Source organism: Engraulis encrasicolus, chromosome 22, assembly GCF_034702125.1.
Source record: "Engraulis encrasicolus isolate BLACKSEA-1 chromosome 22, IST_EnEncr_1.0, whole genome shotgun sequence".
In the NCBI taxonomy this organism is placed as follows: domain Eukaryota; kingdom Metazoa; phylum Chordata; class Actinopteri; order Clupeiformes; family Engraulidae; genus Engraulis; species Engraulis encrasicolus.
In genome coordinates this window covers 51,150,522-51,170,525 of record NC_085878.1, presented here as the reverse complement: position 1 = coordinate 51,170,525, position 20,004 = coordinate 51,150,522, and the positions used below count along the sequence as shown (strand labels likewise).

General features: G+C 38.3%; 1 protein-coding gene across 2 annotated transcripts in view; it reads left to right on the top strand.

The window, feature by feature from the left end:
• vps13c (vacuolar protein sorting 13 homolog C) overlaps positions 1-20,004 on the top strand; it is a 127,051-nt gene that overhangs the window by 42,734 nt on the left and 64,313 nt on the right. For both annotated transcript variants that reach the window (XM_063188627.1, XM_063188628.1), the window contains exons 19-29: positions 5,522-5,636; positions 6,045-6,181; positions 7,439-7,565; positions 8,773-8,890; positions 10,029-10,152; positions 13,087-13,156; positions 15,122-15,216; positions 15,612-15,762; positions 16,323-16,402; positions 16,518-16,577; positions 17,846-17,996. In XM_063188627.1, coding sequence (XP_063044697.1) covers positions 5,522-5,636; positions 6,045-6,181; positions 7,439-7,565; positions 8,773-8,890; positions 10,029-10,152; positions 13,087-13,156; positions 15,122-15,216; positions 15,612-15,762; positions 16,323-16,402; positions 16,518-16,577; positions 17,846-17,996 — 1,228 coding nt within the window. The remainder of the gene's footprint in view (positions 1-5,521; positions 5,637-6,044; positions 6,182-7,438; positions 7,566-8,772; positions 8,891-10,028; positions 10,153-13,086; positions 13,157-15,121; positions 15,217-15,611; positions 15,763-16,322; positions 16,403-16,517; positions 16,578-17,845; positions 17,997-20,004) is intronic.

Sequence of the window (20,004 nt, the reverse complement as noted above, 5' to 3'; positions counted from 1 at the left end):
ACCCACTCAAAGTCCAGTCCTCAATCCCACTGACAGTCTGTGGCAAATGTCTATGCTCAACATCCATGCAATTTGGACCAGCTGGAACATTTTGCAGTAATGTGCCAACCTAGGTAACAACTGATCAAAGTGCCTGTTGTCAGTTTTGATTCGGGTCATTTCATGTGAAATCAGACACTTTGGGACCTGACCGACACAGATTTCAATCATACTTGGTGTGCCTGTTTAGTAGTGGTGTGGATTGGCACTGCCCTCACGATCCGATTCGATCACGATTCGGGAGGTAGCGATTCGATTCGATTTGATTCTATGCGATCCGATTCAATTCTACAATGCATTGCAATGCATTACATTTCTACTGAAAGCAAAGCAAATATTTAATCAGTCATGATGAGGCAATACAAGTACTCAGATACTGAGCAACAATTTATTGGCTGTTTTCTGTATCAGTCTGTATCAGTCTTGCAATGTTTTGAAGTGCTTTTATTTAATTCAACATTCATTTGCTCCCGAAATATCCATGGAAGTACTTGAAACTTAAAAAAATTGCCGGATCGATTCTGGAACTTGCCGGATCTATTCTGGATCGTCCATGCCCCGCATTGGATTGCATCGCCGAATCGATCATTGTTGACACCACTACTGTTTAGTGGCATGGTAGCACCCCAGAACTACATTTGTGTGAATCTGACACCAATATTAAGGGAGAAACAGACTAGGAAAGGTTAACATATCAGGGTAGGACACTATACATTCAGCATTGATTATATCAGTCAGTGTAAGTCACAAAAAGACGTCTGTGGTGTTATTTGAAAGCTATTTTCTGGCTCTACAAATTACACACAGCATGGAATACAACAACCCTCAGAATATGAATTATGGTCAATTGAAGAATTAAAAATTGAATATAAAAAAAACGTATATTTTTAAATGGCCAGTTCCTTGTCTAAACGTAGCCTGCAATGTCATTAACAACACCTGAAATGCTGGTGTTTGGTTCTTTATTCATTTCAGAGATAATGGGACTCAAAATTATGGCATCATACAGATCACCTAGTAATAATATGGTAATACCATACTAATATCACATGACGGTATGTCTATCGGAATATGTGAAGGATGGAGATGGTCCATGAGGATGCAAGAAGTTCAGTTTCACCTCTCCAGTGCTCGGCATACATTCCTCAACACATGCTAGCCACTAGTTGACATCATATACAGCTACAACATGCCCTTTGATGCTTGAACATAAAAAAATCCTTTACTGAGCTTATTCTTTCAACCCTGCCTTCTCTGAATGCTGAAAATGGTCTAGCTTCCATTGTGTCCGTTGACAATGGGCAGAAGCTGTGTAGTTTTTGAGTACCTGGAATTGGGAGCAGGGCCCACCGGGAAAATGCCCGTTATGCCAGATGGCCGGTCCAGTCCAGCCCAGTCCTGCCCCTGACACTACTCTATTACTACTTTATTACAACTCTTTTCAACCTTTATGTCCCATTATCTCTGAAATGAATAACGAACCAAGCACCCCATTTTCAGGTGTTGTTTATGACCTTACAAGCTATGTTTAGACAAGAAACCGACCATTTTAAAATATACGTTTTTTTGATATTCAATTTTTAATTTTTCAATGTATCATCAATCATATTCTGAAGGTTGTTGTGTTCCATGCTGTTTGTGTAATTTGAAGAGCCAGAAAAGAGCTTTCAAACAATACTTCAGACATCTTTCTGTGACTTACACTGACTGATATAATCAAGGCTGAAAGTATAGTGTCTTACCCTCATATGTAAACCTTTGCTAGTCTGTTTCTCCCTTAATATTGGTGTCAGATTCACACAAATGCAGTTCTGGGGTGCTACCTTACTACTAAACGAGCACAGAAAGTATGATTGAAATCTGTGTCGGTCGGGTCTCAAAGTGTCTGATTTCACGTGAAATGACCCGTTCATAAATGGCGTCATATTGACTATTAATGATCAATGGGGCTAATAATTTTGTCCTTGTAATTTTTGCCCTTTTTGTTTAAACTCATTGTAACGATAGAAAAATTCAAATTCAACTCATTGGACATTATCTCCATCAGTGTGTTTGTTTCCAGAATAACAGAAACGGTTCATAATGGTCATTCTCACTGAGAAATCAAGAGAAATGTCTAATTTCAGGAGGGAGGCTAATAATATCGTCCTCAACTGTAATTGAAAATGGTGGATTTACATTGAAAAGATCCACTTTTTCCAGATACATTTCCACACTTTAATGAAAATATTTTTCAAGAATATTTACTACCACCATCAATTTCTGAATCACCATCGTTATTCTGGAAATATATATGAAATTATGTTTATTGAGTTTTCTCAGGTCTCCATAGAAAAAAAAATACATACAATCTTTTCATTCAGGGAGTGCCCATAAAGATACATCAAACCATAATTGCACACATCAAAAAATGAGCACAGTGTGCTCAACAAAAGAGGTCAAACAGTGAGGACCTCATTTATGAAATTACAGACAAAACAAAAACAAAACCCAAACATATATACGCATCAAAATTAAACTCAAGAAGAGACAAGACAAAATACAAGACAAAAATAATAATGATGACGATAATAATATAGAATAAAATAGGAATAACAATAATCACAACAATAAAAACTACAATAATGATAAAAGAAAAAACTTAAACAAAGTAAGGGAGGATGGGGAGTTGAAACAGAGTTGAAACAGAGTTGAAACAACATACGTTTGAAAGTGCTTATGTCCCTTAGCAATAATTTTGTCATTAATCTGTGCAACTGATATAGAAAATGTGATTGTTGAGCTTCATAAGTAGGATTTTATGATTCACTGTGATACAGACTGACACATTTTTCATTATAAATCCCTGTAACGTCTGATTTTAATTTAGTCACCCTCCTTACTCCTTCTCCAGAGATAATCCCTAGTATCTGTTCATAGGATTTTTCCAACACATAAGGGATCAATAGCTCAAAAACATTTTCAAAACAGTCAACCGTGTTCCTCAACTGTGTTACGGTCAGCAGTGCAGGGGAACAAGTCAGCACCTTTTTAGGAGAAAAAACAGAGCAGACGAACCCATCTCCCTAGAACACAAATTATTTTGTTTGTTTGTCTGTCAATATGGAGATAAATTGGCAAAAACATACTCCTCCTCCACTGTCATCAGTGTTGCCAGATTGGTCTGGTTCCCGCCCAATTGGGCTGCTTAGGATGGCCGTGTGCGGGTAAAAATGGCATTTATCAGAAAAACCTGCCCACTTTTTGCCATAGAATTTTGCTTCTAGGCGGGTTTTGAACATTTTTTTGGGCTGGAAATCATCAGCCTCATCTGGCTACCCTGACTGTCATAGCTAATTGTAACACCATTGACAATAACACGGCTTGACATTTCAGCCATCTTTATGGTGTTGTGCTAACTGAGGACCTCAGAAGTTCCACCACAACACCTTAATCAATTCATGTATTTGTATGCATTTCTAATTCAGATTCTTATTATGTTGATAACACAGTTGACAGGCAATTTTTCCGCTATGAGAACATGAAGAAGAATTGATTAAATTATGGAAGGATGGAGCTCAAAACTTACCAAAAAAGTCTTCCCATATCTTGCCAAAGAGGTTATGACATCACGTGATGTTATTCGTATGGCCTAAGACCAAACTTTTACTGATTTATGGAGGGGGTTTCAGACCGTGACACGGTTAACACAGTTTTTGTGGACACACACAAAATGGCAAATTTCATGTATAATGGAAAGGACAGTGGTCTTTCTGACAGTTTTGTCATATTGTGATTACTGTGAATCAACATTTGCAATCGTCTTGGGCAAAACAAGTTTCTTTACCTGCTAACATGAAGACTGAATCTGACATTTGGAAAGCGGGACGGCATGAAAACGCCCAAAACCAGTATTAAATATTCATTCTTGCTGAGGGAAATAATGCCATGTCTACACTGAAAGATAAATGTGTGCTAATTTCCAAAACATCATTGGATGCAGCTAATAGTTAGTGGAATTGGCAAATAAAATCCATGGACTTGAAAAGCGCAGCCGATTCGTAGAATCACTCTTAAACTCATTGTGAAAATGGAAAAATCCAAATTCAACTCATTGGACATTATCTCCATCAGTGTATTTGTTTCCAGAATAACAGAAACGGTTCATAATGGTCCTTCTCACTGAGAAATGAAGGGAGATGTCTAATTTCAGGAGGGGGGCTAATAATATCATCCTCAACTGTACATACTCCCCTCTTTAAACCCCTGAAATCAAAGGGGAATTCCTAATCGCCATAGCAAGTGGCTCAATGGCGATGTCAAAAAGCAGGGGAGATAATGGGCATCCCTGCCTAGTGCCTCTACCAATAGGGAAATAGTCTGACACTACTCTAATGCTTTTATGCCTTTATTTGATATCACGGAATTTATTTGGAGCACGGAATTTTGGCAAAATCCGTGCTCCTGGACACAGATTTTGTGTCCTTAACATCCGTGTCCAGGAGCACAGAATTTTTGGAGATCAGGCTGCGATTTTGGTGTCTCGCAGAATCTTCTTAACGTTGTTAAACTTGGCTCAGCATTTGCTAACCTCATGGCTGTAGTCGGGAAAGATGCGTATGTCGTCGTCGTCGGTCGTCCTTAGAGGTTTCCCCCCTACCTTGTCAAGAATCGGCTTTTTCTCCTGGAGATAGTGGCACCGGAGAATGAAGGTTCTGGGCGAGCTTGCCTCTTCTCCTTGTTCAACGTTCCGCAGGGCTCGGTGCGCTCGGTCTAACAGAGGAGCTTTCTCCAGTTCCAACGTTTCACCAAGCATGTGAGACACATAATTCAGAGCCCCCTTGACGTCTTCTCTCCCTTCTTTCACTCCAATTATCCGCAAATTGCAGCGTCGTGATCTATTTTCCAAGTCCTCATTTCGTGCTTTCAATTTGGCTATGTCTTTCTTCATTTCTGTTACCTCATGTTCAAGGGTGCTGATTAGAGTGGAATGCTCGCTAGCCGCTTCCTCCAGTTGTTGGAACTGCTGCTCCAAAGCATCGGCTCTGCTGTTTACATTGTCCATACCCGCTCTCCATTCCTCCCTAAGCTGATCCATCTGACTCATGATGTCTGCCGTCTGTACTTCCATTTTCTCATCGATTTTCGAAGTTTCTCTTTCACTGATGTAATCGCCTGAAGTATTGGCTCTTGTCCGGACGAGCCAACAGTGCTAACCGGAGTGTTAGCTGGCTTAGCCGACCTGCCACGACCAGACATAACTGAAGAAATAGACGGTTTAAAGTACAATACAGTAGTCTTGTAGGTTAAATATTGCGTTATCCCTCGACCGGCGACAGTTGACCTTGTATGGACTTGTGAACTTTATACATACGGTCAATTCTAACGGAGCTCCCCGAAAACGTGTCTACATGGCTCTGCTACCGGAAGCGTCCGACCATTATTCTGGAAATAAACTACTAAAAATACACACACTTAACTTTTGTATTTGTGTTTTTTGTAGGTAACAGTTAACACTTTGGCAGAGTTCTTCAAGCCCACAAAAGAAGTCAACTTGGATGCCATTTCCTCTGCAACACGTCTAAAACTAGAAGAGATCAAAGAAAAGACCACAGCTGGTGAATTTCTATACACAATTATTTGCTACCCACAAACATAGAAAGCATAGAAAGTGTACTTTTTTGGTCTGACCATCTTCATTTTCTGTCAATATTACTGTCAATATATTAACTCTTGCATTCTACCAACTCTACCAACTAAAGGAAGTTGGTGGGAAGTTGAGCAAATATTACAAGAGCTTTCCACTGACAAGATTTTCCAAAGTGCTGGGCTGAAATCTTTGTTTTAACTGCACAATTTCCTTTGATTAATCATGGTTAATATGACATTATACGCAAAACTCTTATAACCCGTTTCTCAATTCTTAAGCGACCTATTTACCACAATTTTTTTAGAAATGCAAGGAAAAGTGCCATTCCTGCATAAGTCTTTTATTGTGTGTTTAATAATGTGTGTGTTATGTACAGGGTTGTCTCACATCATAAAGACGAGAAAGATTCTGGATCTGAGAATCGACCTGAAGCCGTCGTATTTCATTCTGCCATTCTCTGGATTCAGTGAAGACGACACTGACTTGATGATGCTCGACTTTGGCAGTTTTCTGGTGAGGATGAGAATATTCCTATTACTTAAATGAAGTTGGAGGGGAAGTTTTATTGATTGAAATGAATGAAAATACACTATTTTCAGCAAGTTTATAATATTATTACCGGTATTATTATTATTATTATTATTATTATTATTATTATTATTATTATTATTATTATTAACAATAATATCATCACACACTCACACTCTCGACAGACCTGTACAGCCCCTGACACAAGTTTTGTCGCCTACCCATGTTGTTGGAACAACAGCTAATAATCAAATTACAATATCAAATTGGTTTTGTAAGTCACTCATATGAAAGCTACAACTCTCCCAAATAAAGTTTTATGTGCATTAATAAATGTGTTGCACTGAAGATAAATCATGTAATGAACACAGATAGGGCAGAAATACTGGTGCTGTAAGATCCAAATTAATATCTTGTTTGACTTCCTTTTGCTTGAAGGACTGTATCCAGGCATTTCAGCAAAAAAAACTGTCTTGCATGCCTCCCAGAGTTCATCCAGATGTGATGGTTTTGCCTTCCATGCTTCCTTTTTCATCCTATCCCAGCTCAATGATGATCATGTCTGGTGACTGGGCTGTCATTTCGCACAACTTCAGGGAATATATTTGAATGGCAAGAATTCACACTGAACAGATATTTCCAATAATAAAATGCAAAAATAAAAAAATGACACGTCATTTTGCAACAAATCATCCTATTGATGAATAATAACCCCAATGACCTCTAGTTAACCTCCAAAGTCAAACTGAGAATACCTTTGCATTTTAAAGTAGCTTATGTTGAATATGAATGGTAGGAGATGGGACACTGTATAGAATGTAGCAACAAATCTCACTGAAATCTCGACATCTAACAGGATTTCGAATACTAGTAGCGCCACTTCTCGTGTTTCATAGAAAAAAAGTGTGACTGTCTGAAAGGGCCCTTCGGACGGAAAAAATGTCAGTAGGAGCTTAGATGGAAAAAAATGTTATCCAAGAAGAAACCTTAGATAGAAACTGATGACCACAGAGGGATATGGCAGGTGGCCAAAACAAATAATCGAAAAGGTACAGGAGTAAATTAATTGGCCTCCCTTATGTGTTGGGGTAGGGCATTCCATCTCTTGGGTACATAGCATGCAAAGGGTGCTTAACTGATTATCATTAATGTGTTGACTGTAAGTATCTGAATTTATTTTTCACATTTTAAGTATGTGTAAGAGTGTCCAAAATGTTTCTTTGTGCGTGTGCCCTTCCATAGTTGTGTAGCGTGGATCAGACATCCCGACAGGCATTACCCAGGCAATCCCTGGAAGACGTTATGAACCAGGCATATGAGAGATATTCATTTGAGCTGCGAAATGTCCAAGTACTGTATAGCAGAGCTGGTAAGTACAAACTGTTACATTTATTGGCTAGTTGTTGTTGTTTTTTTCTATGGCCAATAAATGTATTTGCTCTATAGAAATTAATATTTAAAATTAAGCAATACTAATGGCCAAAAATGTTTGCTGTTTGTATTAAATATTTGTACTCCATGGTCCCGATTGGATCATTTTTAGTTCGCTGATTTTTCTCGTTAACTCCTTGAGGAGCAAAGACCTATTCCTCTAGAATCTTACTGAACATTTTATAGCCCCACACGACTCAAAGTGCAAAGTGATTTAAGACATTATAGTGAAAATTTACTCAAATTCGAATCACATGTGATGCTGCTGCTCCTCAAAGGGAAACTGTCTGAAGCTTGCCGTTTCCAAGGCAGTCTTACTCTTTACCAATCAAAGGAACTTAAAGGAACAGTGCACCTTATTTCAGGTAATTGTCTATCTGTAGTTAAAGGTGCACTGTGTAAGATTTTTAGTTGTTTATTTCCAGAATGTATGCTACCCATTCACTAATGTTACCCTTTTCTTTAATACTTACCACCACCATCAAAGTATCAGAGTATTCATTATGACTGGGAAAATTGCACTTTTCATACATGAAAAGGGGGATCTTCTCCATGGTCCGCCATTTTGAATTTCCAGAAAAAGACTGCAAAAATGACTATACATGGTCCATACTAAAAAATATTTGTATATTAGCTGGAAAACTTTCATGAAAAGATCAAATTTGCCAATAGGCAACCCCGTTTCAATGAACAGCATAGTTGCAGTACCTTTTTTGACAATTTCCTGCACAGTGCACCTTTAATCCCTGGTAGTATGAATATACATCGATTTCTTTTCTCTATGTATTTGTAATGCTTAATTTGACAGCATTGTCATATTTAGCGTAGCAATGGAAGTACCAAACAAAGCATCATCAAATGTACTTATAAAACTTAAAAATGATTGTAAAATTCACCGCAGTGCAAAATAGCTATTTAATTCTGTCCAGTGATGACTGTGGCTCGATGCTAATGGTACCATTTACTTCCAGTGATTGTGCTAAGCTATACTAATAATGTCAATCTAAGTATTGAGTACTAATCTAAGTACTGAGATGAAACTGATATGTATGTTCATGTTATACTTAGAAATACTGCAAAGATGTGAACATTGAAAAAGGGTGGATTGTTCCTTTAAGATGTCTGCTTGTTGTGTTAAAACATAGGCAAAGGCTGGCAAGCTGCTCGTCAGAAAGGCGCCTCCCCCATGCACATATTACAGCCCATGAATTTCACACTCCAACTCAGCAAGTGTATGGTGGACCAAGATTCCAGAATGCCAAGGTCAAGTATTTTTCCATGTACAAGAATTTAACATGAGCTTATGTCTTATTTCGACAGGATGGTAACGTGTTGACTAGAAACAACTGGGGCAGATAGAGAGACCGGCTAGGGTTGGTAAATGACCCAGTGCGGTGTCAAACCTGGGTCACCATTAAGGTGCATCAAACTTGGCAAAACATTGCTAAACGATGGGTATATGGGTATTCGAACATGGCTAAATGATTAGTGCATGGGGGTTGAAACCTTGTTCTAAGGAAGGCTCTAAACATGCATAAATAATTTCAAATTTTTGAAAGTGGATAGAGACCTGGAACATTCTTCCAAATGATCGTCATTACTAGTTTTGATCAAAATAGTCTAAATAACATGCTTTTCACCTACTTTGCTAGAACATTTTTCCTTTTACAGCCATTCACATTTTCAAGCCTACTGTGCTTTAACATTGACAAATTTGCTAAGATTTTACTAACAAGTTGCGATAGCACAAACGAACAATACTGCAAAAGCAGAGCAGAATTTTCCAAGGTTGGGGTGTCTGATTTACCCTACTCGCCATGGCCAGTGTTGCTTGTCTGTGGTATGGGTCTTGGCACTGACTGTGCCACAACTGGCAGAGCATTATGATGCTTCAGTGACCTCCCTGATAATGATTGTGATGAAGTGGCTGTTATGAAGCTTTACAGATATTGTGCTAATTGCTATTAAACGCTTATGAAGCATCATGGGTGCGGCAATACAATTAAGTGAGGGTCAACTTGGGAGAAGGATGATCAAGACCAAATTGAATGTAATGAGTTTATTTATATATGTATAATAAATTATTGCTTCTTCCCAAAATGTATGACTGCATTTCTGGTTAGGATGGTACAGCTAGTAACGTTTCATTTTGCTGTGGTTGTTACTGTAATGTGTGTGTGTGTGTGTGTGTGTGTGTGTGTGTGTGTGTGTGTGTGTGTGTGTGTGTGTGTGTGTGTGTGTGTGTGTGTGTGTGTGTGTGTGTGTGTGTGTGTGTGTGTGTGTGTGCGTGCGTGCGTGCGTGCGTGCGTGCGTGCGTGCGTGCGTGCGTGCGCGCGCCTGTCTGTCTGTCTGTCTGTCTGTCTGTCTGTCTGTCTGTCTGTCTGTCTGTTGTCTTCTAAAGGTTTAAGTTGACTGGTGAGCTGCCACTGCTGCATGTTAAAGTCTCTGAGCAGAAGCTGAAGGGCGTGTACAGCCTGCTCAACAGCATTCCCTTACCTTCAGCATCGGATCCCCCCACCAACAAGGTTCATATAGCATAAAACTTCAGATAGTCAAGAAGAGAGAATCTTAAGTAGAAGACTGAAGATCCAAGGCACTCTGAAGTGAAGTTACAAGTCCTTTAACCACTTAACACATTGAATACCAGGCGTTGTTTGAAATGTTAGCCCCAGACTCCCAGGCAGTTTAATCAATTTTTGACATTTTTTTGAACAGCCACCGAATATTTAGTCTTAGACCTACAGACACATGTTATGGGTAGTTCTAAAGCTGAGAATCCCAGCTTTCTACATGTGAAAATGCTTCTATCTTCTTCCATTCCGAAGTTATTCAACTTTAAGCGAGGGTTAATTCTCACCAACGTTAGTTTCTGCTGCTATGTTGTGCTGTTTTTTCATTCCAAACTTCCATTTTCACATCTAATTTGATGACAGCAAACCTCTTTATCCTTCTGTAGGCCTGTGTTTACGATAATCTAGCAAAGCCCTGACTGGACGCTAGATATGTTTTGATGGCTCAGGCGACTTGATGTGACATGAACCGGAGCATGATTTCATTCGCTGTATAACACTCAAATTCTGCGTTAAGTTGCACAGATGAAATATCCAAATCGTGACTTTGTAGGAGTCATGACTGTAGGTGTTTTCATGATCTATGTCAGTTCTGTTCATCACATAATTACGAAAATCGCACAGAATGCATGGGAAGTAAAAGCGGGTTTTCCTATGATTTGTTAGTCAATGTGTTAACAGTCAGTAGAAGTGAGTGATTCTATGATTCGCCTGCGCTTTTGGCAAAAGCAAAATGTCAATTATCAGGGTTTTTTTTTCAACTAAATGACCTAGATGTTTACATAGTGTATATATTTAAGTTTCCAAACAAACAAATTGCCAAGCTTAATCTTAAATAATTTGATAAATACTCTAATGAAAGCGAACATTTGCTTGATTATTTTGTCAACAGTGTTATGGACAAATACTATGTAATTTCAAACATATATAATAATACTACAGAGTTGAAACAACATACGTTTGAAAGTGCTTATGTCCCTTAGCAATAATGTTGTCATTAATCTGTGCAAATGATATCGAGAATGTGATTGTTGAGCTTCATAATTGGATTTTCTGATTCACTGTGATACAGACTGACACATTTTTCATTATAAATCCCTGTAACGTCTGATTTGAATTTAGTCACCCTCTTTACACAAGACTTCCTTCTCCAGAGATAATCTCTAGTGTCTGTTCATAGGATTTTTCCAACACATAAGGGATCAATAGCACAAAAACACTTTCAAAACAGTCAACTGTGTAACGGTCAACAGTGCAGGGGAACAAGTCGGCACTTTTTTAGGAGAAAAAAACAGAGCAGACAAACCCATCTCCCTAGTACACAAATTATGTTGTTTGTCTGTCAATATGGAGATAAATTGGCAAAAAACATACTCCTCCTCAACTCCTTCCCTCAACAGGGAAATAATGCCATGTCTACACTTTCTGTATTATATGAAAGATAAATGTGTGCTAATCATTGGATGCAGTTAATAGTTAGTGGAATTGGCAAATAAAATCCATGGACTTAAAAGCGCAGAGAATCGTAGAATCACTCATATACATTTTTGGCATCTTTTGCATGGCATCCACTTCAGGAGTTACAGTTCTTCCTCAGTTTGTCCTAAACTAACATGTATGGTTACATGTAAGATTCTTTTAGAAATTATGCCTATATATCATCAAATTTGCCCTGTATCTCTTTCAATTTTCTCCCCAAAATGTACCTCAGACGATGGGCTTTAGTCAACTTTTTTCGCTGAATCACACCAGAAAAACATGGTGATGGTCGGGCAGCATGTGCACTGTTACACAGCAGCTGCATCCCCAGCTGCACGCGACAGTTACAGTTGTAGCTGGAACTGCAAGCTCATTGGACATTGCTCCCGCCGCCGGGGTTTGAACGTTAACTGGTTAAACTGGACTTGTAACTTCACTTCAGAGTGCCTCGGATGCTTTCTTTAACTCAAGTGACTATGCAAGTTGGAAAAAAATATTTCCTAAAAAAAAATCCAAATTTCATCTAGCACTAGCACTAAGCAAACATTTTAGTGTCCTTTTTTCCTAGAGAATGTCTGTTGCTTTCTAACTGCACGGGATGTTATCATAGAAGTATGATAGACCTGGAGTTGCATTGCCTTGTTTTGGTGTTCACTTTATCTGTTGGAGCAGTGTAGAATAACTAACCACATATTTTGTGTAAACTGATGAAGGATAATCATGTAGGGTGTTAATATCTCATCAGAGGACATGATATTGTTCTGGATTTTAAAGGAACAGTCCACCCTTTTTAGATTTTCACATATTTGCAGAATTTCCCAGCATTATTCATGAATGTGCATATAATTTCGTCTATGTGTTTCCACTGCCTAGTTTAACAGTAGGCTATAGCCAAATTAAGCGTAGCCTTGCAAGTCTATGGGGGCAAACAAAACATCAAATGTACTGATAAAGTTCTTTAAAATTAATGTAAAATTCACCAGAGTGCAAAACAGCTGATCACCTGTCCTGTGATCATGTGTGGCTTGATGCTAATGCCTCAATTCACTTCCAGTGATTAGCTAAGCTATGCTAATAATTCTGATCCAATAAATCGAAGTACTGAAAAAACTGAGGAGAAAATGATGTGCACATTCATGAATAATGCTTGGAAATACTGCAAATATGTGAAAATCAAAAAAGGGTGGACTGTTCGTTTTCAACTACTACAGCCAGTGAAGGGTGTGGGGTGAAAATGCAGAGCTAGAACTATGCAAGGCTATGAAGGCTTGCAAGGCTATGAAGCCTACCACACAATGCAGACATTGTCACAAAGTCATCACAATAGAAAACATACAGAACTTTGTAGTAGATAGCAGATATAAACTTGATTTTAATTGTGTATTTTACTCATAATATTCTATTTTACAGGGTCTGACTACATCGCTAATGAACACAAGAACGGCTTTAAATGCTTCTGCCCTGCTGGATTTTGACACTGGTAAGGTCAAAGTGTGACATTGACATTGACATGATTAAAGGGACACTGTGCAGGAAATGGTCAAAAAGGTACTGCAACTTGCCAAATTTGATCTTTACATGAAAGTTTACTAAGTATTAAACAAATATTTTCTAGTATGGTCCAAGTACAGTCATTTTTGCAGCTAAAAATGGCTATTTTTTGAAATTCAAAATGGCGGACCGTGGAGAAGATCCCCCTTTTCAAGTATGAAAAGTGCAATTTTTCCAGTCATAATGAATACTTTGAATTTGATGCTGGGGGTAAGTATTCATGAAAAAGGTAACATTAGTTTAATGGGCAGCATGAATTCTAGAAATAAATGACTAAAAAAATCTCACACAGTGTCCCTTTAAACAGTATCTTGTGTAAAGGCCTGGAGAGTCACCCAATCAGCAGCAGCTCCTGAAAGGAAAGCAGAGCAATGATTTGAGCCGTGACCGTGATATTTGATTTGGGAAGATCTTCCTTAGGATGTTTTTTTAGCGTTAATTAACCAAGTTTTAGCATCCTACTTGTAATAGTTCATTTTCGACACGCAAGAAACGTTATTTTAGCTTTTGTGCAAAACTGTGTTAGAGACTACACGTGTGCCTCGCATATCTGACGTGAACCGAGGGACAGCCAACCCTACCGCTGCACTGCGGCTTAAGTGGCTGCACGTCGGACATGCGACTTCTGTTTTGTAGTCCAAATAATTACATATTTTTGCACACACATAACTCAAAATTGTTGTTATTAATTCTGAGGCACAGCATATGTGTGATTGACGGGGAAATGAGAGGTGTATCTGAAAATAGCTTTGATCAGTCCATTACAGCCCAGTCAAAAGTTTTTGCGTTCCCAGACCCACGAGCCGCCCGGAAGGGGTGGAGACTTCGGTGCCCCATTGACAAGGCAATCAAGCCACTAGCCAATCATATTGCACTACAACTCAGGCTCTACTAATTGAAAGTCATCAGGCTAACACAGCCAATTGAGGGCACCTCATTGAACTCAGCCCGTTAGGCGCATGTGCATTCCACCAAAACAAATCAAATGTGGCCTACACATAATCATACAAATAAATCAAGAAAACCAGAGCCATCTAATATCAGAGTTACGCCACTCCCATAGACCTCTATGGACCAATCTTTCCACAGCAATGGTGGCTCTCATGGAGCCTCACGGAGCGTTAACATGGAAATCCCCATTGACTTTAGTTCTATTAGAAGTTACTTAGTTCCAGGAGGTGGCCGTAGAACACAGAAAATGTGGTAAAGGTAATGTAATTTGTTTGTACTTAATCTTTGTTTGGTATGTGATGGTTCTGTGTTAGTTTCCAACGAACAGAAGTTTACTGTTAAGAAACATTTTAATCTACGCGAATCACATCACCAACCGACTTCCTGGTCCCCGGTTTGCGCAACTCTGTTATTAGATGGCTCTGAAGAAAACAAGAGTTACAAAAAGCAGTACAGCAACTATGTATACCTAGGACCCTGACTGACTGTCTTACACATTTAACACAAGAAAAGCAAACAAATAATCAAAAAATGACTGAAACTACTATTTACTACAGAGGGTGTGGAATTGTAAAATTGAAAATTAATTAGTGATATGAGGGTAGGGTGAACGCAGTTGAATCCAGTTTTATCCAGTCACTAACATTTGTTCATGACAAATGATTATTGGGAAATTACCCATTTGTAACTGAAAGAGATTGTTGTGGGGGCTCTGGGAATTTCTGTGTGATTTTCCATTATTGGAATGTAGAACCTGTGGTGTGTCTTAATAGAAGCTTTTAAAGCTTTAATTAAATTATTATTTTTTATTTACATTCCCTAGCATTTCATGAATTAGGGTTGTATTTAGAATTCTTTTTCAGAGTTTCACAAAAGAAGATGTCCGACTCTTTAAAAAAAAAAGTTTTTTTAAATAATGCTTTTATTCTTGATGTTGGTACAGACTCTGATGAGGAGGATATATCTGAGGATGAAGAACTCAAAAAACTTAAAAATGCAGAGCTAACTGACCTGCAATTTAAATTTGAGGTCAAAGAGGTATGTTGTTTTTTTATTGTTTGTCATCACCAAATACTCTATATTGCTACTATGTGCTGGGTCACTTTCAATAACTATATAAAGCGTGTCTTTTTTTCCCAACGCAATTCTGCCATGACTAGCGCCCGTCACGTTTTGATTGGTTGGGTGTTTAACTGGGTCACTGCCACGCTGCATGGAGTTGTTAATAACATTATTAGAGCTAATCGTTTTGGTCAATATTAGAATAGTCAATATTAAGGATATTGGGATGTAATATTTTTTAATGAATTGCAGAAGAAAGATTCTTGCAATAAAGGAAGACTATGCAACTAATGTTGAAATTCAATGCAAGAACAACATTGGTGTGTGTGTGTGTGTTTGTGTGCGTGTTTGTGCGCGTGCGTGCGTTTTAGGTCTTGCTACAGCTAACACAGGATGACTCCAGTGAAAAATGCATTTTAGCTTGTGCTTGTCAACTAAGTGCTGAAGGCAATTTAAGAAGATATGACATGGAAGTTACATCACATCTGCACAAGGTTATCTTGGACCATTATGATGTCCAAGGTATGATATATGTACAGTGTGTCTTGTATAAAACTGTTGTTAGATTGGGTTGTTTCCCGCCCCATTTTAGCTATTTAGGACGACCATCTGGAGGGGGGGCAATTGTGTAGGGTGGGTTTTGGTTTTAGAAATCGTTATCAATCTTGGTCCAATGCAACTGCAATCAATTTTTTATCCAAGGCTGCTTAGCATAGATTTAACATCCAGATATAAAAAATCAAGGCTTTTAAAATGTATTATTTCCAATTAGTGCACAACTGCATCTTAAGGCCATGTAGAAACCTAGTTAACTGGCCTACAGCGCTAGACTGTACAGTATTTAATAACTTGTGGAATAAATTGGAATAGTTATTATTTATTGTTTTATCATATAAAATAATTGAAACAGGAAGAACCTGACATACAGAGGCTCAAATATCATTCAAGGTTTGGTCAAGATTGGTTCACTTGTTCAATTGTCAAATATGACAGACAAACACAATATGACGTATGCATCTGACACACTGGGTAGGCAGAGGCATGAGATATTGATCATGACACCCCCGCCCTCTCTTTTGCAGATCCCTCAAATCAACCTTTGCATTTGATTCAGTCATTTGATGCCCATGACGGTGACCTGTTAAAAGTTGTGTTTAAGAAAGTAAGCCAAGTTTGCTCACACAAATATGCTAATTGATCTACACCTCATACCAGTGTCATACTGCATGAATTAAATATGCACGTTTTACCTTCTTTTTTGTTTTTCCCTTTGACAGGCAGATCCTGAAGGCCCGCATTTTCTGAACACTTTCCAGAGTACGGAGCAAACACTTGAGGTACCATACAGCCCTTTAAAATTCCCAGATTTGGATTTTTTTGTAGTTTCGAACCTATTGACATTTGAACTTTTCCAAGTAGTTCAGCTTTTTTTTTCTTTCTCAAAAATCAGCTCAATGTCTTATTTGGTTCTTGAGTTTTGCCTTTTTAATGTTCTTAAATTATGGAAATTCCAGTGTTACATGAGCACCAATATATTTTTTGCGCTCTCATCTCGTAACACAAACAAAATGGACGCATACAATATAGTTCAGCAGTTTGTATGTAGATCAGTATTACTGAACGAAAGTGCATTGCCTTTTTCTTTGAACATTACTATTAGTGGTGTCAACAATAATCGATTAGGCAATGCATCAGAATGTGGGTGCAGGGCAATTCAATTCAATGCGGCAAGTGTCATAATGGATGCAGCGTATTTTTTCAAGTTTAAATTACTTTAGTGGATATTTCAGCTGCAAATGAATGTTAAATTAAATAAAGGCACTTCAAAGCATTGGAAACTGTAAGACTGATATAGAAAACGGCCAATAAAATGCTGTTCAGTATCTGACTGCTTGTATTGCCTCATCATGACTGATGAAAAATTTCCTTTGCTCTCAGTAGAAATGTAATGCATTGCAATGCATCGTAGAATCAAATCGAATAAAATCTAATCGAATCGCTACCTCCCAAATCGTAATTGAACCGAATTGTGAGGGCAGTGCCAATGCACAGCACTAATTACTATAATGCAAAACACAGGAAAAACTACCAGGAAATAGTCCCATTTCATTTTCACTTTGGACAGTTTGAGTTTGAAATTGCTCAGTTTGATGTTCAGGTTAACCAGTAAAATCATCATTATCATCATCCACATAATTATGATTCTCATGTGCTCTGGAGGCTGAACAATCTTAAAATGAATTGTAAATTCTAAAATGTTGTTGATGAAATGCTAAGAGATGTCCATTTATTATTATTAGTCCACATATTTTCCAACTCTAACTTTTGGATTTAAGCATTCCAGTTGTAGTTGTGGTTGTGGTTGGTGTTTTGCAGTGATTGGTTCCAAGCTCTGGAATGAACAACGACTGCACATAAGTCTGGCTCCCTATCTAGCAGTGTTTAAATCCCACCTGAAACCATTTTTTTATGCGCCATCATTCAATACAGTTCCATTGGTACAGGCATATAATCGCTTTTTCCATTTTTTTTCTGATCACATTTTCTGTTCTATCTTTTTTATTGTTATTACTAATATTATTTGGATTTGATTTGTTGCATTTAGGTGGAGTTCTCGTCTGTGGCCTTCCTTCTGCACACCCGGGCCCTCATGTCCTGCATGAGCTGCCTGACCTCTGCCTTGCCTGAAGAACTAACAGCCAGGACAGAGAAGCACAGAGAAAGTGGCAGCCTTGCGAAAGACAATGACAAAGCAGGTAAATGCAATGTTGTAGAGGTAAATAAATGCAATGTTGCAGGCTGATGACGCTGTTTTTTAACCCAAGTCCCCAGCTTTAACATCACTGACATTTTCTGGGTTTTTGTTTTGACCTCCTAGGTCGTTATGGGTTAAACTGCATTTCTTTGTACTTTATGGGCTTTCTATGTGATTTCTGTATTACAGCACCAAGTTTTCATAAGGGATGCCGAATTCACTCTGTTATTGTACAAGGGGAGAACCGGCAAAATTGAAGCACAGGGATTTCATCAAAAACAGTGCACATCTGAAAAAGCGTAGTATTTTGTCAGCACGTTTAGCATGCAAGACTTACCAAGCCTTGGAAATGTCCTGCTGTAACAATACCAGGTTCCACCGCTGTCCCTTATTGGCACTAATAAGTAAAATATTATCTGTGGTAGTTTGTATTTGTTGTTTTTTGTATATATTTGACCATACAGCAGATTCATTGTTACTTTAATATGTCCAAAAGTTTGATTCAGGGTTGTCAGGTTCAGACACTTGTTCCAATCTTCCCCCTTGAATCACTTTTTCAAAATAAAACAGGAGGATTCACTAGAAATCCTACAACAAGACTTAAGTGACCAAAGTAATAATAACCAACCACTTAAAATAAGTGAATTAGATAAAAAATGTAGTTGTCTGAATGGTAGAAAAAAAAAATCAAGACCTTAATGGAAAAGCACATTTCTACACTGGCACATGTAAAACAGCTATATACAGTGGTGCTCATATGTTTACATACCCCAGCAGAATATATGCGTTCTTGGCGATTTCTCACAAAATATGAAGGATTACACAAAACCTTTTTTTTTCACTCATTGCCAGTGACTGGCGTAAGACATTTATTAGCAATTTTCTGTGCTTACTCCTTCAAAAGCATGTTGACAACCCAAACTACCCAAATGACCCTGTTCAAAAGTTTACATACCCTAGTTTTTGATGCTGAATATGGCCCTGTTTAATATCAGGGACCGCTCTAAATTGTTTGTGGTAGTTGTGGATAAGGCTCTTAACTTGCTCAGATGACAAAACAGCACATTCTTCCTGGCAGAATGGTTGTCTCCAATATTATCTTTGGGTGTCTTGCTGGAACCTCACATCTGAGGTTTCCCCTGAGTGGCTCAATGATGTTGAGATCAGGTGAGTGAGATGGTCACTCAAACACTTCATTTTATTCTCTCTGAAGCTAATGACGGGTTGATTTGGCTTTCTGTGTAGAAATATTGTCATGTTGGCACTGTTGGAATTTCAATTCAGAAGTTCAATATGAGGGGTTTGGTTGGAATCAAGACATTAGGCAGGTAGATGAAATACAATTTCATCCATCATTGCAAGGGAAATTGTTCAGGAGGCATAGGACAACTAAAAAATAACTTCAGGTGAAATATAGGACAACATGAAAAAATGTTGTAAACTGTACAGTAAAGAGGCACTTGAGGAAAGATGGGCTGTTGGGGGTTGCCACGAGAAAGCCATTACTACAAAAATGCAAACATGTTATTTCGCATATGATGCACCAAATTGCATAGTGAGAAGCATCAGAATGCCTGTGACAAAGTCATTTGGAAAATTAGATCAATATGGAACTTTTTTCAGCCACTATTAACAGTACCATTTGGAGAACAGTCAACGGAGCCTATGATGAAAGTTACACCATCCCTTCTGTGAAACATGGTCATGGACCACTGATGTCATGGGGACATTTGAGTTACAAATGCACTATACTTTTGGTCCATACTCACAGAATGATGAATACATTGTCCTGTGAGAAATACTGGAGGAAACTCATCAGCCTTGAAACTGCACATGGTCCATTGTTTGGACATGCCAACATGACAATAGTTGGACACAGAAAGTCAAATCAACCCGTCATTAGCTTCAGAAAGAATAAAATGAAGTTTTTGAGCGACCATCTCACTCTCCTGATCTCAACATCATTGAGCCACTCAGGGGAAACCTCAAATGTGAGGTTCCAGCAAGAC